General features: G+C 35.6%; 2 protein-coding genes across 7 annotated transcripts in view; one reads left to right on the forward strand and one right to left on the reverse strand.

Annotated features, from left to right (window-relative positions):
• The window catches only part of espn (espin), an 81,893-nt gene extending 67,625 nt beyond the window's left edge, over positions 1-14,268 (reverse strand). For 3 of the 6 annotated variants that reach the window (XM_048210767.1, XM_048210765.1, XM_048210766.1), the window contains exons 1-2: positions 13,410-14,268; positions 10,271-10,464 (exon numbers count right to left, since the gene is read on the reverse strand). In XM_048210767.1, coding sequence (XP_048066724.1) covers positions 10,271-10,464; positions 13,410-13,703 — 488 coding nt within the window. In that variant the 5' untranslated portion in view covers positions 13,704-14,268. The remainder of the gene's footprint in view (positions 1-10,270; positions 10,465-13,409) is intronic. The other 3 variants (XM_048210770.1, XM_048210769.1, XM_048210768.1) reach the window with 1 other exon arrangement.
• An 11,338-nt stretch (positions 14,269-25,606) lies between these two features.
• Positions 25,607-27,265, forward strand: hes2.1 (hes family bHLH transcription factor 2, tandem duplicate 1). The gene is made up of 4 exons (XM_048210622.1): positions 25,607-25,996; positions 26,110-26,205; positions 26,321-26,408; positions 26,523-27,265. The coding sequence occupies exons 1-4, from the start codon at positions 25,904-25,906 to the stop codon at positions 26,837-26,839; spliced, it is 594 nt and encodes a 197-aa protein (XP_048066579.1). The 5' UTR covers positions 25,607-25,903; the 3' UTR covers positions 26,840-27,265.
• The last annotated feature ends 374 nt before the right edge of the window (positions 27,266-27,639 follow it).

Below are 27,639 nucleotides of genomic sequence, written 5' to 3' on the forward strand. Positions count from 1 at the left end.
TAACCGTTAATTTATTTAAATTAAAGGATCCAATAACCCAATGCATCCCACCCCTACAGGATTAGTACTAAACGGTGAATTGACAACTGAATTTAGTTGCAGTACGTGGCCATAGAGCGTGTAAGTACTGTACTAAGTTCTTTTTGCCACCTAACTGGGCTTGAATGGTTAAATACACATAGCCAATTTTCCACCGAAATTACCGAGAATAATTTGTCCCAGGAACTTTTTTCCCCCAGTTGTTGTCTGCATTTCCATCGTGGTTTAAAGTACTGTGAAGATTAAGTCCTGTGACGTATGACTGTGCGCGACTTTCGTCCTCCACATACAGTATAAGCATAATAAAGCCTGAGCCTCGTCGTTGGTCCATCAGTCATATTTTTTAAACTCCATTGTTGAATAGAAAACAACACTTACTTTTACAACAGACTTTTAAAAATGGTGGTTAAAATAAAATGCTGTGTGGAGACAACCAATCAAAATGATGTGTGAAGCATGTTCAGCAAGTCCCACCCCCGAAAGTAACTGAACTTTGAAAAAGTACTACCTCGCGAGCAGGGACTGTCTGAGGGGGAACTTTTTACCCAGAACTTCATTTAGAACCTGGTTCCTGCGGTTCAAACACACCGAGTACCACCCCAAAGTCCCTAGTTCCTGGGGAAAGTTCCTGCAGTGGAAACACAGCTTATGTGTCAAAATGCCTGTCTTTTCAAGTATCCTCGTAAACAAAGTCATTTATGTCTTACATAAACAGTTGAGAAAGAAAACGCATGTGTAACAGTACTGAAATCAAAATAAAATAACTTCATCTAACATCATCTAATTAAGTTATTTTGAAGTGACCAAATCAAGTAGTCTCAAAGTGATATTATAGCTATATGGTTACTTGACAGGATTTAATTTGATCTATTTTATATTTTGTGTTACATCACTGAAATATAAGATAGTAGCTAACAAACTGTTAGCTACCAATAAAATGTAATAACATGTGAAATGCAGTCTTCTCCTTAAGTAATACAGCAAAATCATACTCTTTATATACTTGAATAAGCAAAATCTCTCTTCATCACAATGGTAACCCAGTGTAATTGAAACGGTTCAAAATCCCAACATAACTGAATATTAAACTATCAAGTCTCCCCTTTTCTCATCATGATTAACTTTGCTTATCGTAAATAAAGACAACTTCAAAGGACCATTTTTAAATATACATCATATTTTCTGTAATGTACTAAAAAAACAACTAGAAAAATGAATAAAACTCACAATGTCAAGTGGAAATACTATATTAAATATTTAAATTTAAACACAATTTTTCTATAGTGAGTGTTATTTGCTTTTTGTCAAACTGAACAAATCAGGTTTGAACCAGAAACCATGATTTTGATTTTGATTGCATTGTGTTGCTTGCTCTCTTTGTAGACAGAGTATACACATGACTGTGGGAAACATCTAATTCAGCAATCAGACAAAACAATGCATTCAATTTAATAGCATTATAAATTCAGCATATAATTGATATATTTAAAATAATTGACATTACCAGGTGATTCAGATGAGAATGGGTTGTTAATCTAAAAAATAAATAAAAATAACAAACATTTGACTGTGGTGGAGAGACTTCCAAAGAAAAATAAAGAGATGGTGAATTTTTAAAACAGGAAGAGGAATTAATCAGGGGCTTAGTCATTAGGAAGTGATCAGACATGTGAATCTTTCATGAGTGTAACCCTAACAGGCACAGTCATCCGTGCCCTGGGGGGGGAGGGACACACACACACACACACACACACACACACCAACAGACCTATGTAATGACCACAAATAAAACACACACATTATTTATATGACTACAAATGAGGCAAATGGAAATACATCACATCTATAGCTTATATTCAAGAGAATATAATTGTTTCACCAATGAAACCAATATAGAGTATTGGTGTATCATAATCAACATTATTTTCTCTTTTCCAGTCTATATTCTGTCAATACTAGCCCAGAACTTCCTAATCTCTACAGAAACAATTGGTACACAACAGTTTGTAATGACATCATCATAACACTACTGTATGTTCACAAAGGTCCCTGACCTGATACAGCCTTATTTGCAGCACAGCTGTCCTTCCTGTATAAATAATTTAGGCTTGAGTGAAAAGGTAACAGAAGCAGCTGTCAGAAGATGTGTGGTAGAGCAAAGCACTTCAACCAACAAAGTCCCACTTGACCTCTTTTTCACAAGGCTCAGTTGATCAGCTTTTTTAATTGTAACAGTAATGTTCTTACACGAGGAAGACCTTGATAAAAGAAAACATGTCAGCCAACATTAAATGATACTAGAAAGTAATGGAAACTCACTAAAATTGGACAACAAAAGGACACACTTGGAATTATGTATCACTTGCTCTATTCCTTGCAATTACAGTGAATGTGTTGCGACATGATCATTGAATCAGTGAGCTGAATAGCTGAATTTGAGAACAGGATAAGTCTGAAAGAACTGTGCACATTCTGTGAACTGGATGAACAGATTAATTGAAAAGAATTGGGAAAAAAAGGTCTGGACACTGCAACCTCTCTCAGAGGAAAGCTGCATAATTATAGATGGGACAGTCGCATATTCACATTCACAATACCTTCACATACTTAAGCATCGTTGTTAAAAAGATAAGTCAAAAGATAAATCTTTCATTGTTTTTTTTCCTGTTTTACACTTCCGTTTTACACTTCTGGCAATGGCCGTACGTGCATTCATGAGAGAGACAAGCTCCAGCAGAAGGGTGACCTTGCTTTAACCCAACATAGCGCCTCCTCTCTTATATTGAAATCCTCCAACATTTTTATTTAAAACTTCACGTTTTCGACTTCCAATTCGTAACTGGAATTTTGTCTTTTTCTGCCCTCTGCATTTCCGCATTATTCAATTCTCACCTAAGATTACGCAAGGCCTACGTCATACTTGGGGTCAGAGGTCACCCTTCCGCCAGAACTTGAATCTCTTGTGAACGATTGCCGGAAGCCAGTGATTATATAGTTTTATAAAATGGTTATTTCAAGTCCTTGATTCTAATTCACAATAAAACACGGCTATGACCGCTTCACCCAACGGTTCTGTGTATCACTACATAACACACTTAGCAACCACTCTAAGCAATGTAAACATGTTTGTTGTCATTGATATTGTTCATTAAAGCTAACTGTATTAATGGTAGAGTATTGGGAGAGAGAGATTGAGTGAGCGAGTGTACCTGCATTTAGATATAGTGGTTTCCTTCAGGTCAGTTCTATGTTCGTATTAAAAAATCCATTTGAATGTCATTGCGATATCTTGTCTTTTAACAGTTAATGGGTTTCCCCGTGCCCTGAACCTGACAGTGCTAGTTCCAAGCATTTGTCAGTTGCGTCTTGTTCCATGTTCACAAGTTTCGATCCTTTCAATGTAAAAGTCTTCACTACTGACTGACTCACTCATAAAGACAGTCTTTGCCGCCATCTAGCATAATAATATAACTTATTTTGCGGTCAGGGACTAGTTTTTCCAGTGGAAGGAAGGCTTTAAGTGATTTTACTTCATGAAAGATGCATTGATACATACTTTCTTGGCTTTAATATTTGTATTCTGTGGTATCCGTTTTATAAAAGCAACAAGTCCCGTGATGCCATGGTTTACAGTGAATTTATAACAGCTAAGGGGTCCGCTCCGCGTCGTGCCTAACAACACCCCTTAGCTGTTATAAATTCACTGTAAAGCATGGCTTCTTGGGGCTGATTGCTTTATTAAATATGGATAATTTTCTTACAAAAAACATCCCTTCACTTCAGAAAGCATTTATTAACCCACTGGAGTCATATGGATTACTTTTATGATAGATGGATGTGCTTTTTGGAGCTTAAAAAACTCGGGCACTATTCAATGCCATTACAAAGCTGGGAAGAGCCAGGAAATTATTTAATATAACTCAGATTGTGTTCAGCTAAAAGAAGAAGAAAGTCATATACACCTAGGATGGATTGAGGGTGAGTAAATTATAGGATAATTTTTATTTTGAGTTATTTATAAATTAAGGCCTATACAATCCTACACAACTGTACCAGAGTTAAGATTTGTAGTAAATAATGACTGTTCTATGATACTATTATTATGGGTTTTTTTCCGTCATTTGGAGTTTGACAGAAATCAAAGGGTGATAAGTCTGAATTAGAGTTGTCAAAAGTACTGACTTTGGGACCAATTGGTACTGAAATTTTGTGACGCTTTGAGCACTGTTCAGCGGATTCGTAAACACCTCTGATTAGCCATTGTGTTTACGCGCTCATCGGATATGTCTGTGATTGGCTACAATGATCAACACATGGGAACGTTTGAAAGCACACAGAAGTGTTTGAATTTGAAAGCATTTTGAAAACGGGAGCGTTCGAAAGCAGGCGTCTTATCAGCGGACTGGTCCGCGATAGACGCCTGCTTTCAAATGCTCCCGTGTGTATCTGTGTAAGTGCTCAGTGAAGAGCATCATTGATGACTATTTACAACATTTTTGAAGCATTGATCATTGAAGCCAATCACAGACATATCCGATGAGCGCGTCAACACAATGGCCAATCAGAGGTGTTTACGAATCTGCTCAACAGTGCTCAAAGCTTCACATTTTTAAAACTTCAGTACCAATTTGGTACTGAAGTCAGTACTTTTGACAACTCTAATCTGAATTAACCTGACTAACATATTTCACAAAAATATATAAAAGCACTGTCACTTTATGCAAATAAGAGCCCATCCTCCAATCTCTGACACATGAGGTAATTGAAGCGAGTTAGTGCCCCTAATCTGCATTAGCTGGTTGTGTAACTGCCCCCACCCCACCCCCCTTTGTGGCACCTTATGTCTACAATGAGTTTTATGACCAATGCATTCATGTCATTAGCTTTATCACCAGAGGACCATGTCCTCCATGGCCTGTGAGAACAGGATACGCATGAGCAACACCCCAATTTGAACTCCTCTCATAAATCACTGGTTCATTCCCTTTATCTACATCTGTCCAGGCACATATTCTTCTTTCACAAAAGACACTGATACCCTAATAAGGCCAACAGTGTGCTCCATTGAGCAGTCAGTCTGACTGGAGTTGATAATGCTCGGTGTGTCCAGCCATGCTAAAAAGACAGTGAGATGCAAAAGACAAAATTGTTCATGTGCACTAGTCTTCTGCTTTTTTACGCTCTATTATGTATTGCATGGTAAATGAAAGTTGTTTTCATATATCTGCAACAAGCTATATTGTGTTATTAATGTGTTGTTTTAGCATTAACAGCAATAATATAGTTTCTTTGAATTTTATATAATGTTATGTGAATTTTCATGAATATAGCGGTGCTGGGATGACGTCAGAAGCCGGAAGACTCACCACTCACTGTTCCTTCGAAATTTTCCTATGGGGTTTTATAATAGTTTTTTTTTTATTTTTTTTTTTATTAGACGTTTTGGCCTACAACATAAATTACACGCACCCATACTGAAAAAGAGCATTTTGAAGCAGTTATGTTTATTTTGGAAAACATATGTTTTTAATAAATAACTAGATAAAACAGTTTGGGATGTAAATGCGTGCAATTCACGTTGTAGAACAAAACGTCAAAGTATCGTCAAGTTATGTTTACCACAGGCTTTATTTTACTCATTAATTGAAAAAAACCCATTATAAAACCCCATAGGAAAATCTCAAAGCAACCAGCAGAGATTTAGTCTTCCAGGTTCTGAAGTCATCCCTGTACCAACCTATTTGTATAAATTTACAAGATAATGTATCTACGTAAGGGTAAATGCTATATTAATATGAGAATGAAAGGGTAATGGAGTGCTGTAGTAATTATGTATTTTTGTAGGCCAACCGGAAGTTAGCATCATCCTGTTAGCATCACCCAATTGGATTTTTCCATTGGCTTTTGGATTATTGGAGAAAATAAGCTCTGTGACCAATAAAACTTGATGATTCTTAGACGTTTTGTGCATCATAACAATCTTCACAAATGAACACAACAATTTTAAAGCCTAAATTTAATTGCCCGAATTAAAAAGCTAAACGTAGGCTATAAACAAATTACACCATGGTCGCAAGACTTCAGTGTATCCATCACTTCTGACATCTCTTTCATTCTTTGTTTAAAGACATTTACTCTGAAAATTTGAGTTAGAACAGTTTGCAAGAGTGCGATTATAAACACAGTAAGGCTGAGAAAGCGGACTAGCGAGTAGATGAGTTTACATGTTCACGTGAAAACTTTTAATGCCTCCAACAACCTCTGTAGTCCCATTTAGCCACTTGTGACACTACCTTTTCAAGACAAGTAAAAGCTTTAAAAAAATCACAAGGGGATATTACTGATGTGTTATATGTTGTATAATAAAACATGAAAGTATACTGAGCTTGTGTTATTTCAGGCATTTAAACAAAAATCCATTAAAAAACTTTGAGACGATGGAACCGAACATGCTAAAATGCTCTTGATTCTGGGTTTTGGCATACAAAAATGTGTCATCTCTGCAGCACTCTGTGAGTAGTCATTTTTATCAACGCTGGTCCAATTAACCATTGTTCTGCCTGTAGGTTCTAACAAATTCATAGTGCATTTTCTGCTCAAACAGCTCAAATTATGATGGCTTTATGACATTCTGAAGCTTGAAAATTTTGGTGAAATGGACTTTCAATGGAGGCGGACAAAACTTGAGAGTTTCATTAAAAAAAAATTTCATTTGTGTCTTGAAGATGTACAAAAGTCTTATGTGTTTGGAACGACATGAGGGTGAGTAAATGATTTTTCATTTTTGGCTAAACCCTTTAAGATAGCACAACATATTGAATGATAAGCCTATAACTAGTTTTCAAGTCATTTGAATATTGCATCTATTTATTAATTGAAGCTGAAAATGTATGTATATAAGTATACACATGTGAATTTTATAAAGAGTAGGCTACGGTTATTGTGATTTGCCTACCCTGCCTTGATTCTCCTAACAGAAGTGTATGGCTAAAAACATGCTGTAAAAATGGTGTGTTTTGCGAAATATCTAGATATATCCAAGGAATCGATTTCTGACTGCGTCCATATGCCTCAGACTTATCTATACACCTCTGTTGATTCCTTTTAAGTTTACACTACCACAAACCACTCTAAGGTGTGTCACCATTAGTGTCATTTTCTGCACACCCCATTAGGCCAACCATAGTGTTCAGGTAGACAGCTGTACTACAGCATTATCTACATCAGTAAGATGTGTTGCTATAAATCATCACAACAATAACAACACTATGAAGCACTTTACATAATGTATCAGATTTAACCACCATGTCGAGATCCATGACCCCTGACCATGAGACATTGCCTGTAATAAGAAAAGGAAACAGTTACAATATCCTGACCCACTGTCATGAGAATGTTATCTCTACCCTCCAAAAGCAACCCTATCATCACAATGCAGAAAACTCCTACATAGCAGACCTCTTTTGAAGAGTATTTGTTTACCTCATTAGTTTATCACTTGTGTGATACTGACAGTCACCATTGAGACAGGAATACACAGTGCTGAATGAGCATAAGCAATATCACTCTTCCTGATTAAACTTTCAGGGGGATTTACGAAGAATGAATTGATAGCATTGTTTATTTGCAGCCGCTGTCTATGTTGTCTTAGCGCCCAGTCTGATAAATGAATCATGCAAATCAGATAACAACACAAAATGCTGAACTTCAATTTACACAGCACAGTTCCCCATATTATGGGTCAGTTTTAAATGCTAGGTTGTGCACTGTAAGAAAAAAATCTGTAGAAAACGGAAAAGTAATTTTCTGCCAGGACATTATTCGTTAAGTTTACTGACATTTACTTTAATGCTTAAACACAACACAATGCAATGTGTAATTCAAAATACGGGTAAAAGATGAAAAATACCCTAACCTGTGAAAAATCTAAACTTCCTTCATATTAACCCAATGCCCTATATATAGCTTGTCACTAGGGCAATAACTTTATCTACCCCAAAAAGATGCACCTTAGAGGGTGATAATATTTATACCTTTATACTTTAAGGTATAAAATTATGAACCATTAGGTTCAAGATATAAAGTCCCTTTGAGGGAACTGGTAAGCTGGAAAGCTGTTGTACCTCTAAAGGTACAATTTTTGCACATTTTTCCTGAAAGTGTTAAAAGTGCTGTATTTTATATTCCCACTCCTAAAATTAAAGGTTTTTTATTGGCATCTATGGTTCCATGAAGAATCTTTAATATCTATAGAAGATTTCCATGGCACGAAAGTTTCTTTATTGTGCAACAAGGTTCTTCAGATTGTTACAATTTTCTTCACACTATAGAAAAAAATGGTTCTTCTAAGAACTGTTCACTGAAAGGTTCTTTGGGGAAACCAAAAGTTTACTTCATGGCTGCAAAAACTTTTTCTAATGCTATTTCTAAGCATTTAGAGATGCTTAAACTATATTGTGGAAGTTTGTGATGAAAACTCAAAACTCAACAGTTTTGCATTCATCCAAGTCAATGTGACATCAAAACTAACCTTATTTACTTTCTTAATACACATTCTTGGTCTTACTGTGCATGATTCATAATCGTAACTTTTTGCCAAATTATCTTAAAGTATCAGTTCACCCAGTAATGAAATTTCTGTCATTAAGTACTCACCCTCATCTTGTTTCAAACCTGTAAGAACTTTTTTCATCTTTGGAACACAAATTAAGATATTTTTGATGAAATCCAAGAGTTTTTTTTATCCTTCCTAGAAAGCAACGTAATTACTGCCATTCAAGTTCCAGAAAAGTAGTAAAGACATTGTTAAAATAGTCAACGTGACTCTTGGATTTCATCAGAAATATCTTAATTTGTGTTCCGAATATGAAAGAAGGTCTCAGAAGGTTTGGAATTACATGATTGTGAGTACTTAATGACAGAAATTTCATTTTTGGGTGAACTAACCTTTTAATATCAAAATGTAACAGCTCCATTTCTGAACTGATTTTCCTTTTAAGATGATGTCACAAATCCCTTTCCCTTTTCAACATCTCCCCTCTAACCACCTCCATTGGTGTACAACACACTTTTTCACTTTGAATTTCCTGTTTCACTCACTCAACCATATCAAAGACTGTATATTACCAAGACAGTTCACTCATATGAATAGGAGAAACTGCAGCTCGCAATACGGCAGCTCTAGAAAAGGAAGTCTCGCCTTCTAAATAAAAGGTAAAAACACCAATTAGTACAGTCATCACATCACTGCTGCTCACACACTGCCCCACCTGAAATATATGCTGTTTTTAATGTTATGAGCGAGAAGGTCTGCTCACACCATCACAAAAATTCAGTATGATAAATAATTTCCAAAATTTCTACAATATGGACAGAATCAATTGTACTACCACTTTAAAAAAGACATCCAGCAGTGAAGGCTGACTAAACTCAGGGTTTAATGATAGTGGACATTGATCTTGGAAACAGGCTGCAGTGCAGAGCAATAAACATGACAGTTCTCATATACAGCAGGAAACGAAGTGTAATCATATCTGTTTGTAATCAAATCATTATGCTCTTTTGAAGCCAAGAGCCTTTCCTGAAGGACTTAACCATTTTTTTATATAAAAAGTGTAACATTGCTTTACTGAATGTTGGATATGTCAGTAAGATAGGCTGCTCTCAGACAACAAAAAAAAAAATGTTGCAAAGAAATTATCTTGATATAACGTAAGTGAAATGCTTGTTGCCAGTCATCAACAATGTAAATACAATCCATCTTTGTCACACAGACTTTAATAAACATAGAACCTATAAACATTTTTGTTGGGTCTGTTTGACTGTCTTTATACATTTTCAATTGTAAGATTTAATTCATCATGAATTTCATTTATCTCAAGGAAATTTCCTGACTGTGGGAGTCAGTGTAAAGTTTGTTGTTATTCAGACAGGGGTTTTCTGTGAGTGCAGCAGAAACAATTGCTGACATACAAAGGAACAACACAATATATAGAATAACACTGCAAACACAAAATTTCATGCCCTATGAGCTTATACCTAAGGACCACTTGTTTAAGAGCATTCATTGATCCTAACAGTCTTATAAGATATGAGATTTGATTCCTGATGACATAATTATGAAAATGCTTAGATGAGAATCAAAAAAGAAAAAAAAAGAAAAAAAAAAAGAATGAATTCTACCAATCAAAATAATTTCACACTCCCACTATTACACACTGTATGATCTTACTTTGGGCTGTGTTCCAGTAGCAGCCTGAGCGAAGGCAAGTCCCCTTTAGCTGCAGCGTAATGAACAGGCAATGCCCCTGTATCCGTGGCAACAGTAGGATCCCCTTCCCCACTTTTCAGCAACCAATCAATGATCTCATGATGGCTGAAGCGAGAAGCCAGATGCAGGACAGTGGCTCCTGAGCTGTCCTTATCCTGCAAACAACCAAGTACATAATAAACAACATATAATATATTAAACTATATCACACAATAACTAACATTTATCTGGAATACAGAAATACAATTCTATGGTACATTATTTAATTGCAAAAAAGTGCATGCTACATGTTATAAAGCACTGACAGGAAACATGGGTGCATTTTAACAGATGTATTAATATGAGACAATATTTTTATTATTATAATAATTTTCAGCACATATGAGAGAGTCTCTTCTGGATCATATTTAACTGGCCAAAGTTTTTTGTAGTCATTCAACTTGCTGTGCAGGTATGAAACACAATAATGTAACGTGAAGCCATGCTGTAGACGTCTTGCTCCTCATTGATGGCAGAGATAACTTCCACTACTGCATGTGCACAGAAGGAAAAAGCACAACAACAAGAGATCTACTTTTTCATTACGGCAGATATAATGCAGATTTTGAATTTTGTGAAAAAACATTTACATGTTAAAGCAACATTAATATTATTAGTCTACCCAATAATTTAATAATTAATGTTACTTTTACATGTAAACGTTTTTTCTTCACAAAATCTGCATTATAATGGCAGGAAAAATACTATTTCATTAAAATGCCAAAAGGCAATGGTTCTCCTACTCAGATGAGGACAATTGTTAAAAAAATGTAAAGAATTATAGCAAGGTTTTTTTGAAACCTTACTTTTAGCTTCAGATCATGCTTCTCCTACAACTTTCCTTCTGTGCACAATGGTAGTTAGTAACTCAGTACTAACCCTGAACCTACCCTTCAACCTAACCTTAACCCATCTAGTTACCTTATATTACTCAGTACTTTCTTAGTTAAGTAAGTACACATAAGTGCACGTACTGTAAAATAAAGTGCAACCCTGACAACTTCCACCATATTTCCAACCCTGAGAAATCCACCATATTTTAAACTGAAAAAAAGTGGTTAGACTTTATTTTAAGGTGTCTGTGTTACAGTGTAATTATACATTTAAGTACAGAGTAATAATAATTAACTACATGCACTTACGATAGGGTTAGGATTAGGGTTTGGGTTTTTCTTTAATTTGAAATTCAATGTTTCCAGACACTTAACTGCATGTTATTTGTAATTAAATGGAAATGTATTAAAAGTTTCAATTTAAATGCAATTAATTGAACAGTATAGTGTTTTTTTGTTTGTTTGTTTTGTTTTTTTGACCCAGGACTTAAGTACATATTTGTGTAATTTCATAACTTATATTGTCTTATGGTTAAAATGTACTGTTGAATGTACTGAAAAACATTATATAACAGTATAATAAAATATACTAATGTCATTTCTATTGAAATTTGTAATCACGTACTGTACATGTGCTTTAGTATGTTAGTCAACAAATCAAAATAAGTGTACTTCTTTAAAGCTAAAATTTACTTTTATAGTAAAACTTTTTGACATTTTTATAAAGTGCACTTTTTAAAAGGTGTAAGTGTAGGAAACAGTTATGAGTTATTTCAGTAATATTATATTATAGGCCTATTTTACATTATCTGCAAGTACAGTTTTTTTTTTTTTTTTAAATATATAAGAACACTACAGGTGCACATTCAATACAAGTATACTACTTCCTCATCCAATGATGCTTCACAACGGATTATTTAACAGGCGATTTTCTGACACATTTAACTAAAAGATGTATAATATTTATAAAACATTATATAACTCAATTCCAGTGTCTCAAAATAAATTCTTTAGGGCCTGAGATGTTTATGGAAGCCATTTGAAACAACCTTTTCCTGAAAACAGCAATTGGATAAAGACACTAATGTGGCCCCTCTATCTCATTCCACTGAAATCTTTTCTTCTTCTTGTTTTGCATGGGTAGGTTATTATTATCTGAATGCTCTTAGCACTTACAGAACACACTAGCTTCATTCCACAATTATACTCACTGTATGAATCACACACTTGATTCCATGAGGATGGTATTATCCACAGCACGGGTCAAGCGGCTAAACTGAAGTCACACACTTAATAAGACCTCAGGAACACTGTTGGGTAAATTCTTTGACCATGAGACTGAAGGTTAAATGAGTGTTATAAGGATCTCCTGCTAATGAGATGGGATTTCTTAGCATATGAGGTGACGATTAAGCCATGAGAGCATTTTATGCACCATGTGTGGATGCTGAGCATACATTGATGGTTGTCTTACATTGGTTCCATTGCACTTCATTAGACAGAACAAGCTTAGTGATTTTAAAAATTGACCCAGAGACCCACAACGTTTTTCCTCCTAAATCACTAAATAACATCAAACACCACCACAACATTAATGTAGTTTGTAACTATGTAATGCAAAATATCTTCAATGACTAATTGTGTGCAGTGACTGAAGACTGAGTTTTAAGTAATTTCACCTAACATTATTATTATTAAAATGTTGCAAGTCTAAGCTGCTAATGAGCATAGCCTATATTTTGAGACTAAAAATTAATTTTTGAAGACTAATTTTCATATTTGTTATTAATTATGGACATTGTATCTACAAAATGCAATGTGTGTGTGTGTGTGTGGGTGGGGGCAACATGTTAAAATACTGTAGGCTATGTCATGAAATTGTGAATGTTTTTGGCCCTATATGCCTTTTTTATGTTCCCAACCATTTACTCCAAGTGGGTAAAGTGCCCTCTTTGTTGCCTTATTATTAACATGATTTTTAATCATTTTTTTTAAAACTTTGTTTTTCATTATTTACTAGACTTTTTTGTCGCTGCAAAAATATGTAATAATACTAAAAAAATTCTGTTATTAACATACATTTTTTTTCGCAGAGCACCCACTGTTTACCCTACTTTATATGTAGTCTTAAGATGTGTTGTTACTTACTGTTATTGTACTGTATTCTACTGTTTATATTTACACGGACACTGTAATGCAAAGTGTTGCTGAAAAAGTAAGATACTCACGGCCGCTCTACATCCTCCATGCGTCACGAGCCACTGCAGGCAGGTCAGGTTGCCCGTGGCTGCGGCGTCATGAGCAGGACTCGCACCATTTCTCGCCAGGCTGTTCGCCGGTAAACCCGCTTCTTCAACCAAATACCGCAGACAGGTGAGCTTCCCTGCTCGAGCGGCGTGGTGTACGGGAGTCGCTCCCAGCACATCTTTCACATCGCTGTTGAGTACTTTCTCCGCTAATTGTACTTTCAAAGTTTGTACATCCCCTTGCCTAGCCGCGAGAAGTGTCCTCTCAACCACCATGATGATGTAAAGCCTCCAAAACAAATGACTAGCTATTAGCGCACCATTAAGCGTCAGTGATAGAAGTCCTCACTACAGAGAGCGTATTCAGTGCAGCCTCCCGCAAGCGACTTACATTCTGTCCATCCCTCTTTGTTTGAATCACCAGACCATAATGGTACAGACATATATCTAAGAAATATTTTCAGATGATATAGTGATAATCAATGTATGGCATTTTGACAAAAATTACCTCCATTCACCGCGTAGCTCCTACCTAAAGAAAACCAGCAAAGCATTTATTTACGGTCGTCTTTGAATGTATACACTAGCTATACTGATCTTGTCTATATACTCACAGCATATTTCACCTGTTATGTCCCTTGAGCCCTAACTAAACATAGACACAGGCTAAACTAAACAATAACACCGCAAGACCAACGCGTCTACTAGCGCTTGGTATTTGGCTTGTTGTCAAACGGTTCGTTCAGAAGTCTTGAGGGACTGAACTTGTGAATAATCCATTAAGGGGAGGAGAACTGCAACATGTTGGCCATACTCAAATCGGCTCAGATGTTAAAGGGACAGCGCGTCATGATGACGTTGTATGGTTGTACGAGTAGCCTATCTCCTATTTTCTAAAACAAGGCCTATTCATTTGATGAATATTATAGGCTATTTTTCTATTGGTTTGTGTTGTCATGCGTTTATTGTTTCTTTAATCGACATGATTATTGGTATGCAGCAAAAGGAGAACAGTTTATTTTTCATAGTAGGCCTAGGCTACGTTTCATCTAGGCCTACTTAAAACGTAGGCTATTCAATAGAAAAAAATGTTGCGAACATATTACTATAGTTTAGCTGTATTCGATATAAATGTTCGTGTAATTTGGAACTTGCAAATGCAACTGGTTGATTTACCTCAAAGGCCTTACCTTACCAACAGATGGCAGGCTCGCACAATATTTGTTGCGCAGCAGTAGCCAAAGAGTCAGCTTAAAAAAGTCTATTTTCTTTTACATTATACATCTTTTACTTTGTTCCCATATAGCCTAACGATATTGCCTTGAGACCTGATATCGTGCTACGCGTCCTCTAAGCTCGCTCATATTATTACGTGATCAAAAAATGTGTTGCCAGAGAATTAAATAACACGCGATAGGAATTTTGGGTTCATGGAGTTACTGGAAGTTAAAGTTATAGGCCTATGCATGTACTCATTTAGCACTAGTCCACTCAAATCTTAGGGTTCGTAGGTAATCGTAGGTTAACATGTTAGCTTATAGCCTACATCATGAAAGGGTAAAACTGTTGCAGTGTCTTAAAAAAGCGTTCTTAGCAATTCGTATGAACATCAATGTTTGTGAGATTTATTTCATGGGAACCGTTGCTCTAGAATTGTGAGTCACTGAATAGCTAATCTGCGACATTCAAACCCATATGTTCCCATTAGAATTGGGGCAAAATAAAAATAATCAGCGAGTTATTCGAAATATTATCATGTAATTTACAAAAAAAAAAAAAAATAATCAAAAAAATTTAATTAAATTTAAATTATTTAACAATCCATTGCGTTTTATGTACATTTTAAACATCCCTGTTCATTTGGGCTAATTTTTAGGAATCAAATCTCAATTCATTGTGTGGAAATTAAGTAGCTAATGCGTTCATTATGACATACTTTCTATTAAAATGTGGCTGTATAAAGCCTATGTATAATAATACCTTTCAAAAGAATCTATTTGACTTTGATTCTGTTATTTAACATCAATAGGCCTGATTTAATATTGTACATAAATTTAAATAAATATTTCAAAAACACATTAATAAGAACTACATCAAATATAATTTATACATTCTGTAAAATTAGATCGGACGAAATTTAACTAAATGGGGGCTTCATGACCCAATGTTTTCTTGACATTTTTTTTTTCTTTTCTTTGTCATGACAATTAAATGAGCAAATGCTAGCCTACTATTTAATATCCTATAATATATCCACTGATTCTTCGTTAGTCTGTACATTCTAAACCTTTGTAAATGCACATTGTTCTTTGGGGGCCTCGCCCACAATCATATATCTCATGCATCAAGTCTATCACAGATGCACATCGTCTATGACAGGCCACCACTTTTTTATTTTTATTCTCGAATAGGACTAAAATGCTATAATTGGTGTTTCTTGCCTCAGATAAACTCTGAAAATACGTGCGAGAATTGAATTTGCCCCTTGGGATTTACGAGAAGTTTGAGGCTCTCGTTAATTTACAACTATGTAGGCTTACCTAGATTTTGCTTTTGGGAAATTAAGAAAAAAAAAAAATTAAGTATAGTCAAGCGATCTACTTTTTATGTAATCGAAACGCAACACCCCACACTCAGTCTCCATATGCTGTACAGCAATTGCTGGATTTATTCTGACATCTCCCATTTGGCGTCAGCCTCGTGCCTGGCGCGTGCCATACTCATCTATTTAACTATACAGAGGCGCACGAGCCAGGCTTATTACTGGATAATCCCCCAGGGGCTGTGCTCTACACGTCTCACAGGACAGCTTAGATCTTTGGTTGAGTGATTGTTTATTGTTGAGCAGTGCTTAAAGAATACATACACATTATAATCCTGTTACTTTTGTCCCATAAATAAATATATGCCTACCAATTGCATATATATATATGTCATACTTTTAGGCCTAGTATTTCTACTTGATTTCAAATTTGTAACCTAATATATTTAGTCTGAATAAAATCAATGAACTGTTATATTAAACACATAGGCCTAAAGCACATTTTTATGTTAACATTGTTCTCAGTGAAGGCTAACTTGTCGCAATTAATTTTAAGTGGATATTTTAAAGGTTTTCCTGTGACCCTGGTTTACTGATTCACTTTCATTTAGCATCATGTTGTGAACATCTTTGTGCGGTCTATCAAAAAATCTAGGTCACATCAACCGTTAAATGAGCTTTGTCTCCTCTTCCTCTAACGGATAGGCCTATATTCAAATTCCTCACAAATTACTCGTGTGAAAATAGGCTACCAAGTAGCCTACAATTCAAATAGATAATGTAACGGTCACTTTCTGAAAAGCAGAGGGCGTGGGAGCTTGGAAAAGTGGGATATAAACTGCACGCGTCAAGCGTGTGACAGTTATTCAAATTTCCCTCCAATTAGGCCAACCGAAACTTCATTGTAGTGGCCATCTGCTGCCAGTCCGCATGGGACTGTTCTAAGACAGTTTTTAACCTTATCCATAAAGAGTAGGAAAACTAGATATTGCACTTTGGTATGCACAATTTGAGGCGCTTAAACATGTATCACATGAATTACATTCTGATTATAGCCTAATAATCCCAAGTGTTATGAAAGATAGGCTATTTTTCGATTGATTGATTGAAATGCAGTGCATGAAACTTGTCCTACATGCATCGCACACAATGTTTAGGCCTATTTATTTATTTTGAATTTGACGTTGATGCAAAGTGAAACCGCAGGGTGACGTTTAACAAAACAATATGGCTAGATTATTTATTTTATTTATTTATTTTTAAGATTAAGCAGCCGTGAGTATATTTTGGTAGTTCGATTTTATATCCGATCTCAAAATTCCTACTCAAGTTGTTTATTTGCCGTTCCTTCACACGTTTTCCACATTTTGAGCCCATCTGCCACCCCTGCGCGTGCCATTCATTAGCGCAGGTTCATGTTGGCTGTAAGATAGGCTGCGTGAATTAATATAGAAGGCTTTGAGGTTGTGTTTATATGTATGCCCTATCATATGCCTAACAGATTTATATGCAATTGTTACCTAATTCAACAATTTAAAAATGACTATGGTATATGCAGTGAGGTTGAATCTGTCATATTAAATGTTAATATTTTAAGAAGACCCCCTTAAGTAGACTAAATTTCAGTTAATTCTGTCACATGAAGGTTATCTGCCTGACAAAATATTTTACAGAACATTGAGAAGAACAGACCACAACTTCGTTGGTGCAACGACAAGATTATTTAAGATTATCTTCATGTATAATACAGTTAAATATTACTATATCTTATGGAAACAATTAAGCATGAAATAAGACAACACCAAGGGATAGAAAAGTACTTTATTTTGTGTGCATGTGCGTGTTTGTTTGATATTCACAATGAAGACTCAGAGGCCAGGTGGTAAAGTACGTTTATTTAGCATTCTCTCTTCACACACACACACACACACACACACACACACACACACACACACACACACACACACACACACACAAACACACACACACACACACACACACACACACACACACACGCGCGCGCGCGCGCGCACACACACGAGAGAGAGAGAGAGAGAGAGAGAGAGAGAGAGAGAGAGAGAGAGAGAGAGAGAATTTGGTTTCGATATCTTTGTGGGGACTCTCCATAGACATAATGACTTTTTATACTGTACAAACTGTATATTCTATCACCTAACCCTAAACCTACCCATCACAGAAAACTTTCTGAATTTTTACATTTTCAAAAAAGATCACTTAGTATGACTTAGATAGCTGTTTTCCTCTTGGGGACCAAAAATGTCTTTGTGGGGACAGTTTTGTCCCCATAACTATTAGGACACACACACACACACACACACACACACACACACACACACACACACACACACACACACACACACACACACACACACATATGCTGGGATTTCCATTACAGGGACTTTCCATATAATGATTTTTATTCTGTACAAAATGTATATTCTATCCCCTATAACCCTAAACATAGCTCTAACGGAAAACATTTTGCATTTTTACATAAAAAATGATTTCTAAGCTGTTTTCATCATGGAGGACCAAAACAATTGTCCCCATAAGGTAAAAAAACAAAAAACAAAAAAAAAACAGGTTTTTCTGTACTTGTGTGGACATTTTGTTATACCCGGATCACACACACGTTTTTAAAAATGAAAGTTACTGAAAATCATTCCATATACAGTACCTTAGATTTCATTATATATCAGCATCCCCAGATGTCCCCAAATGAGGTTTTGTCTGATTTAGATCACTTCTGGGGTATCAATTTTATTTATAAGGAGGTATACACATATACACATATATTTAATCTATAGCAGAACTTATACATATATATACACACACACATGGCCAATAGCTTTTGAGTAAGAATTTAAACATTGCTGCAGGTTGCAATGTTTAATTTTCTCAAATTCATCTGTGAATAGACCTGTACCTCTGTGGATAGAGGCGCAGTGGTTAGTGGAGCTTCAGAGGACAGTGGAAACATACCCAGGAGTTGTGGGAAGACCTTTGAGTGAGACAAGAGTTTCAATATAGGCTAATCTATGCAGCTATAGTTTTCATGCGTGACCAAAAGTGACTGACCCCTGTTTTTGTATCAGTCTGCAAAGACATAGAACATTTCCCCCATAGATGTAACATTAAACTCTCACTGAATTTAATTTGTCTGCAGTCAATGCAACGTCCACACAAATCTGTGTAAGCTACTTTAATTTATCTATTAATATTTTGTATTGTTTTACATTCTACTTCTATTTTGTTTAATAAAAGTACCCTAAAAAAAATAATAAATTTTTTAATTATTTTTTTTTTTAATTAATAAATGCATTCTGATAGTACAGCCAAAATGTAGCGCCTACATTGCATGAAAAGTATGAGTAATAACTGTATTAAGTAATTGTAAGCATAGCAAAAATTTTGTGTTGTCCTGCAGGCGACTACGAGAGTCCTTACGATGCACTTGAACACTCTGAAGTTATTCATGAGCACTCTATGAAGATTTTCAAGTAGCCACGGGAACACTGCACCAACTAAGAACAATGCATGTCGTATTGTGTACTCTTCAGTAAGTAAAAATGACAAATTGTGTTGTAGTGAAAATTTGTAAGAATCACCAGTAAGAACACCAAACTCAAGGTGCTGGAAATTCCTGCATGCATGTATCATTTTTAAACGTCGTCATTAGTTGGCGAGTTTCATGGTAATGAAATTGAGATAGCAAATTATGTTTGCTAAACGTTTTATCTTACATTTATGATCATAATTACAGTGATAAAAAAACAATGTGTATATATATATATAAACAAGTCACTGTTTGACTTGATATTTAATAATGTAATGTAATATCTATCGTGCATGACCCTAATAATATTTATATACAACACTGTTTAATCATGATAAAGTTTAATTTGATCAGAGTGTACGTGACGGTAAATGAGATGTGCTCAAAGCAAAGAATAAAGGAAAGCCTATAAATTCGGTTTAGATTGATTGCGATTGGAATGCCATGATGACAACACTGAATCAAAAAGAGATTATGATTATATAATTTTTGCTTACGATTTGACATTACAATGATCATGAAATCTTTCCATACTTTAAAAGTAATGTTTAACGTCCAATAACATTAGGCTAGGCTATAGGTACAACGTGTGCAGTAACCAGTAGTAATAAGTCTATAAACAGTGGTTGGTCATTGAGGCTTCTTTGTCACAGTAAGAAATGGTTTTAGCCTATTTGTATAGGAAAACGCCTTGAGATGTTATCTCAAGGTAACAAATGACTCGACTATTAAATGAATACAGCTGACTGCAAATATGCAACGAAACTCAAGTCAAAGTAGCCTATTATTATTATTTTACTAAAATCCGTTCATTTAGATATTACGCGTAAACATTCAGTGTCCTATAAAGCATTTTACAGTTAAATAATCTGAAAACTTAAATATGCTAAAGTACTGCAGCAGTCTATTAACAAGATTTCTCTCTTATCAACTAAACTGTCATTGCATTGAAAAAAAGAACCACTTACCCATACTGTAACTTAACTGCTCTCAAATGCGACCACGTTATTGCGTGTTTTGCGGAAGCCTCTGGATGAAAGCGTGTTGTTAAAGCTCAGTCTTGTGCTTGAATTGAGCGCCCTCTTACTCAGAGAGCCTGTTCGCAAATGAAGACGAAGCACGCGCTTTGTGGGCGTGGAGGGTGTCCGCCCTTTCTGAGGTCGCCATGCTATCAAACTCGTGTAAGTGTCTAGCACGAAAACTGAACAATTCGACACTTTAAGCAAACACTATGTACAATTTTAGCAGCTATTCGTATCGTTGCTCTAGATACCATATAGGCCTAGGCTACATATATGCCGCTGCTATAAAAAAATAAAATACTCAAATTTTACATATGATCCATAATGTAAATTAGACGAACAACAGCAGCCCTTTCGTATCTATAATTCATTATAATTGCACAGCCATCTGGCCTTTTGTCCCCATGGCTCGTGCCATTCTCGTGCCTAGCGCGAGCGGGTACCCAATAGCCCCCAATAGACGTTTTGATCGCATAGAGTTTAATATAACAAATAACAGTCACTAAATATTAGTAAAATTGTTAAAATTACCGATGGGTCATTGGAGCAATTGAGCAAGAGTCATCGAGGTCGCACCGGTTTCTTTCCTCTAGACTAATGTTGATTCAGAGACAAATCTTAATGCTCAAAAGTTATGTTCCTATATTATATTAAATCGTAATACACTCTGGTTCCTTCGTGCTTCTAACGACCTAGCTTGAAAAAAAAAAAACATGTAGGCTAGAATGTAGTCTACTAAACTGAAAACCCAAACAACCGATAAAAAAACTAATAAACAGTCTGAAATGTATTTCAGCAGTGTTTGCAATGATCAGAACCCAGACAAAAGCTGAAAGATGATCATGCGCGTCCATCAGCCAAACAATTAGGTGAATCTCAACCTAAATTTTGCAAAACCCATCAATAACACATCTAGCAAACAACATTAAGTCTTAATTCAAATACCCAAGCTAAAAGCCAAGCCAAATGAATGCACATCTGGTGATGTAACTTTTCACACAAAGACTTGTTTTCCTCTATAATGATTCGCCCATATAGTGCATGATTTTGTGACGTAGCAGTACGTGAAAAGCTTCTACGTTGTAATGCTTTGAATGAGAACAGCATCAGAACATATACAGTCTATTTAATGCACGGTATTTGAGAAGCGAGGAAAACGCGCCTTTTTGTTGTTTTCCCCTGGTCTTTTCTTTAGAGGCTAAGGAAGTTGCTAAAAATTCTATAAGAAAACACGCTTCTCAGATACCGTGCATTAAATAGACTGTATGTGCTGATGCTGTTCTCATTCAAAGCATTACAACGTAGAAGCTTTTCACGTGTCTTTGTGTGAAAAGTTACATCACCAGATGTGCATTCATTTGGCTTGGCTTTTAGCTTGGGTATTTGAATTAAGACTTAATGTTGTTTGCTAGATGTGAGTTTTGCAAAATTTAGGTTGAGATTCACCTAATTGTTTGGCTGATGGACGCGCATGATCATCTTTCAGCTTTTGTCTGGGTTCTGATCATTGCAAACACTGCTGAAATACATTTCAGACTGTTTATTAGTTTTTTATCGGTTGTTTGGGTTTTCAGTTTAGTAGACTACATTCTAGCCTACATGTTTTTTTCAAGCTAGCTCGTTAGAAGCACGAAGGCTATTTGAACCAGAGTGTATTACGATTTAATATAATATAGGAACATAACTTTTGAGCATTAAGATTTGTCTCTGAATCAACATTAGTCTAGAGGAAAGAAACCGGTGCAACCTCGATGACTCTTGCTCAATTGCTCCAATGACCCATCGGTAATTTTAACAATTTTACTAATATTTAGTGACTGTTATTTGTTATATTAAACTCTATGCGATCAAAACGACTACCCACGCAAGCACAGACAAACAAACACTCGGTCTGCAGTCTCGGCGTGATGCTGAGAGAGACGCGCAGCTTTGCGAAACTCCACATGTCCGCTCATCCGTTCCACAAGCACTTATTTGGTTTTAGGTTCCAAACAACACAAATTATGTAGTGTTGGCTAGTAAGTCTATGCAATATTGCATGTCAACAGCTGTTTGAAGGCAGCGTTGGTTTTGGCTTGGGAAGCATACTTTATTTGGGCTTTGTCTCTATGCAGCGTTTGCCCGATTTTCAAGTGAAATAAATAATATGTATATGATTTAATCCACATGTTCCTGAAAATAAAGCTTTATAAAGTTAATTCTGTAATCGCTACTGTTTATTTTAAGGCTAATATAAAAGTGATTATTTGGAGGTTGAATTTTATTTTATCAAACATATAACATCATACAGTATACTAATAGTAATATTATCACTTAATGTCATGCTTTTTGATGAAATCTCTATCTTCACCTGTTTATAAACTTATATATTACAAACAGCATAGGCTACTTTAAATAAATGAAGATAAGCAGGACACACAGGAGAAGGAAATTCACCATAAATTACATAGCACGCTATAGCCTACATATAATATATGTAGATAATATAAGTGTATTTAGTAGGACAGCAAACATCACAAATGAAAAAAAAGAAAGAAAAAAAAACTGACTCTAAATAACTTTATTTTGTAGCATTTGAAATGCTATATATCTTAATATAACGGAATTATCTAAATGACCTTTCCTGATGACTGGTAGCATTTAAAATATATATACATTACACCAGTCATTTTAACATTGCCGATGTAATAAACTTCAAAATGTACAAAGTTTCTAAATGTGGCTTATAAAAGAGTAAAGGAGTGCCCCTCAAAAAAGCGCTTTAGTATTTTACTGCTCATGGCATTTTCGTATTCATATTTGATTGATATATTGTATAGGTACATAAATGAGACTGCAATCATCTAGATGATTTCAAATAACCATATTTTTTTAACTGGAATCTTAACTGACCTTTCGGATATACATCATATTAGCCATTATTAAAATTGCTCAAAACTTCCTTATGAATATATTTTAAATAGGCTATGTTGCTTTATATACGCCTAAACTTCATTGCTTTTAGCTTTCCATAGCAATAAGCAAGTAATAAGTTGAGTCGTTTTGAGTGATAGTTGCTCTCACTGTAGAGCAAGACATGAATGTTTTTTCAAGGTAGGTCGTTAGAACCACGACATATTTGAATTAGAGTACATTAAGATTTGAGAGATTAAGCAGAAACACAACGAACGATTAGGCCTATATAAGCAATAAAATTCGTCTTAAATAAACCATCATTAGCCTATAAAGTGCGATGACTCTTGCTGCATTCAAACAGCCTAAATGTAAACTGTCGATTTGACTCACCAGTGATTTTAGTTGGCTATTTAATATTTAAACATACTGCTATTTATTATTGAACAATAATGTTCTCTTTGTGTCACCAGCGACTACCATGCGCATTAAAAAATAGACTCGCTCTGCTGTTGCAGTCTCAGGGTGATGCTGAGACGCACAGCCTTGCAAACCCCCAAAACTGCTTATTTCGCTCATTCATTTCACATTTACAATTTCAAACAGAATTTAGATGCTATTGGTAGAATGAACACCAATTCACTAACCAGTGACAACACATTATAAAGTTTAAATCAAGCAAAACCAATGAGGAAGAAAACACACCTCGTCAAACATTGACAAACAGAAAATAAGCACTCTGATTATCTGCAATACCCTTGCAATAACCATTATATCAGCATGCTTAAGTTTGTCCTGCAATTCATTGAATGTGTATAATGATATCAAGTGAACTTCAGTTTAATAAACCATGATTTCACACACAGTGATATAGGTTACACTTGGCTGTTTGAGTTCAGTTTTTATTCTCTGGAATATATGGTCTGTTTATTCAAATTATTCATCTTGCACAGACATGGTACCCACGCTATATACTAAAGATGACTCCAACAGAACCTTTTTTTTTTTGTTTTTGTTTTTTTTGACAAGACCAGCACAAGCCAACTAGTACATCGAAGGTTAATTGATGCGCTCTAGGAGATGTGACGCGTGCCTGCCTCTGATGGAACATTCAAAAGGTCTTCAACGCACAATTAATAATTGCTCTTATAACTTGCATAACATGTACAAATAAATAAATAAAAATAATAAAAATAAAGACATAGCACAAGAATGTTCTAGTTTCTAGTTCTAGTTCAGTTTCACCAATCAGTTTGACTGTTATACCGCAGACAACACACACACACACACAAAAAGGCAAAAGCTGTCGACATATATGCGTGTCACCCTATTCCCTACTTGCCTCACCCCCCAACAAAGAAAAAAAAAAAAAAGAAGAAGAAGAAAAAACAATTCTCTTTGTGTCACCCCGTGAGGCTTTATTGCCATTTTCGGTCATATGGCTCAGACACAGACGCCAATATTTTGGAAAGACACGCCATAAACGCAGCAACGTGATAGGGTAGTAATATAGCAAACAGGTGACTAAAGAGTTTGGCAGTCTTGACTCGAGGGGGTTGGGATTCAAATTAGTGGCGCGCTTTGGTGTGATTGGAGGAACAGAAGTCCATCTGTTACATAGTAACGGCGCGTGTCAGGCGCGTGAGATCACCACTGATATGAAAAAAAGAAGTTAGGCCTTTAATATAAACCCCTGAACAGCTAAAATGTATGGACACTGGAAAATACAACCAAAATATATATATATGTTTAGAAAAAAGAAGAAAACAGCATACAAATGATGTTCTATAATATGAATAAAACCTTATTCATAAACAAATAGGCATATACTTTAAATATATATATATATATATATATATATATATATATATATATATATATATATATATATATATATACACATATATATTAGTGATTTTTTTTTTTTTTTTGTATTGCAAACCTCCCTACAATTGAATTAGCTCAATATTAACTTAAATATAGTTTACACTATTTGCTGACATTAGAGTAGGCCTAGTAAATCCAACATGGTCCGAACATAAGCAGATGTTAACTATAGCGTGGCTTGGTTAATTATTGCGTGCATGCCCTGTATTATTTATCAGTTTAGGCCAAATATATGGCGGTTTTATTTGTAAAACAAATATCTTACAGCACAAATTTTAATAGAGCAATGACAAGTTAAAATGAGGGACAGTACAAATTTATCAATCACATCATGATTTGGATGAAACTAACATCATTCACCAGATGGTAACTTTTGGGACAGTCAGATCAGATCTCCCTGTGGCATCCCCCTCTGCGTCAAACCGAAGGCACAATAGAAAAGAAGCCCTCCCTCCACGCCAAAGAGCCCTATAAAAGACCCCTCTCGCCCACCCAGACCACAAAACTCTCCACTCTCCTCTCAAGAGCACATTTAGAGACACCAACCGATCAAATCATGACTCCAAACATTATTACCGAAGCTCATTCCCACTCAATCGGTTCTCGAATGACTGTAGCTCAGAGAAAAGAGGCACATGAATTGAGAAAGGTGAGGACGATTTTGGAATCCTTTAATGAACACCCCTGAACCATTTGTAGTATCTGACCCTGTAGTATCCAAAAACTCACACTCACATTAACCGATTTCTTTCTTTTTTTCAGACTCTCAAGCCATTGATGGAAAAGAGAAGGCGGGCTCGCATTAACGAGAGCCTCAATCACCTAAAAACACTGATACTCCCTCTGGTCGGCAAAGACGTAAGTATCTTAACTTTGGTACTTGCATGGCCGTACCGCTTTACTTAGTATACATCCAAGTGTGTGTCAGTGTCTGAACAATATCCTAATGTGTCAAATCACTTTCAATTTGTAGGCTTCACGTTATTCAAAGCTCGAGAAAGCTGACATTCTCGAAATGACTGTCCGGTTCCTCAAAGATCTGCCTTCCTCATCAGCTAAAGGTGAGTGATGTAGGCCTAATTTACTTTTCTTTACACCATCAGCGTTTAATTGGAATCTGCATTAATTCAAATGGGTCAAATATATTTAAAGATTTAATTTTTTCCCCTCCAAAGGTCAAACAGACAGCTATAAAGAGGGCTATAAAGCCTGTTTGCAGCGCATCTCTGTGATGCTTCCGCAGTCTAACCTTGGAACAGAAACCCGTCAGCGCGTTAACGAGTTCATCCAGCACTCCATGGTGTCTGCCACATCGTCCTGCGAGAACTGCTGTGCTCAGAACTCCAGAATGATTTCACAAATGCACCAGAGACGTGTGAGCTTGAGGAACAACAGCTCTACAATGGAGAACCACTCCATCAGTACCGCGTCAGCTCCCAGCCAACCTCAGCCTGCGCCACAGGCAGCTGTGGACATGTGGAGACCGTGGTGACCAAACAAGCAACAGGAGGCTTCAGGGAAATTATTTATAATTAACTTTATATATTATTTATCGAATTTTCGTCGTATTAAGTTTGAGTTGAAATGTAAAGCCTGTGATTGAGATTATGTGTAATGTTTTTAGGTATGTATTACCTAAAATATGGCTACTTTGTAAATGAAAGAGAGCCAGCGAGCACAGATCATGGAAGTAGTTGTATTCTATGAGCATAACGTTATGCAATCCTCGTTGGGGTTTAAATATTATGAGTTGTTAACAACACAATTGTAAACCCCAAGGGTTAAAATGTATTTGTGAGGTTTGCACAACTGACTTTATTTCATTTGGTCTGTGCAAAGAAATCGTAAACACTGTGTGTTAATGACTATTGGCAAAATGAATGTCCCTGAAGGAAACATAATCACAAAAATGTTATTGTGATGCAACAGAAAAATAAAATCATTTTGCTTTGGAATTCTTGAAATCATGTTTGTTTTTTATTCATTGGAAATCGTTTTTTTAAAAAACTGGACGTTGTAGACGAAAGTAAAAAAATATATAAATCAGGACACAAAATGACAAAATATCGAACACATGAATAGCAAAACTGGTTAATTATTAAACAGGCACACATAAGCCTTATGCGCACTGATCTGGGTAAGAAAATTAGGAAACAATATCAGCAATCTTCTGGTTATAACGAGATTCACTGGGGACTCTAAGTGTTTTTTGTATGATCTTTCAGATATATTTAAATATAAAATCATTTCTAATTAAAAAAAAAAAAACACAATTGTAAACCCCAAGGGTTA

The sequence above is a fragment of the Megalobrama amblycephala genome, linkage group LG12 (genome assembly GCF_018812025.1).
Source record: "Megalobrama amblycephala isolate DHTTF-2021 linkage group LG12, ASM1881202v1, whole genome shotgun sequence".
Taxonomy (NCBI): Eukaryota; Metazoa; Chordata; class Actinopteri; order Cypriniformes; family Xenocyprididae; genus Megalobrama; species Megalobrama amblycephala.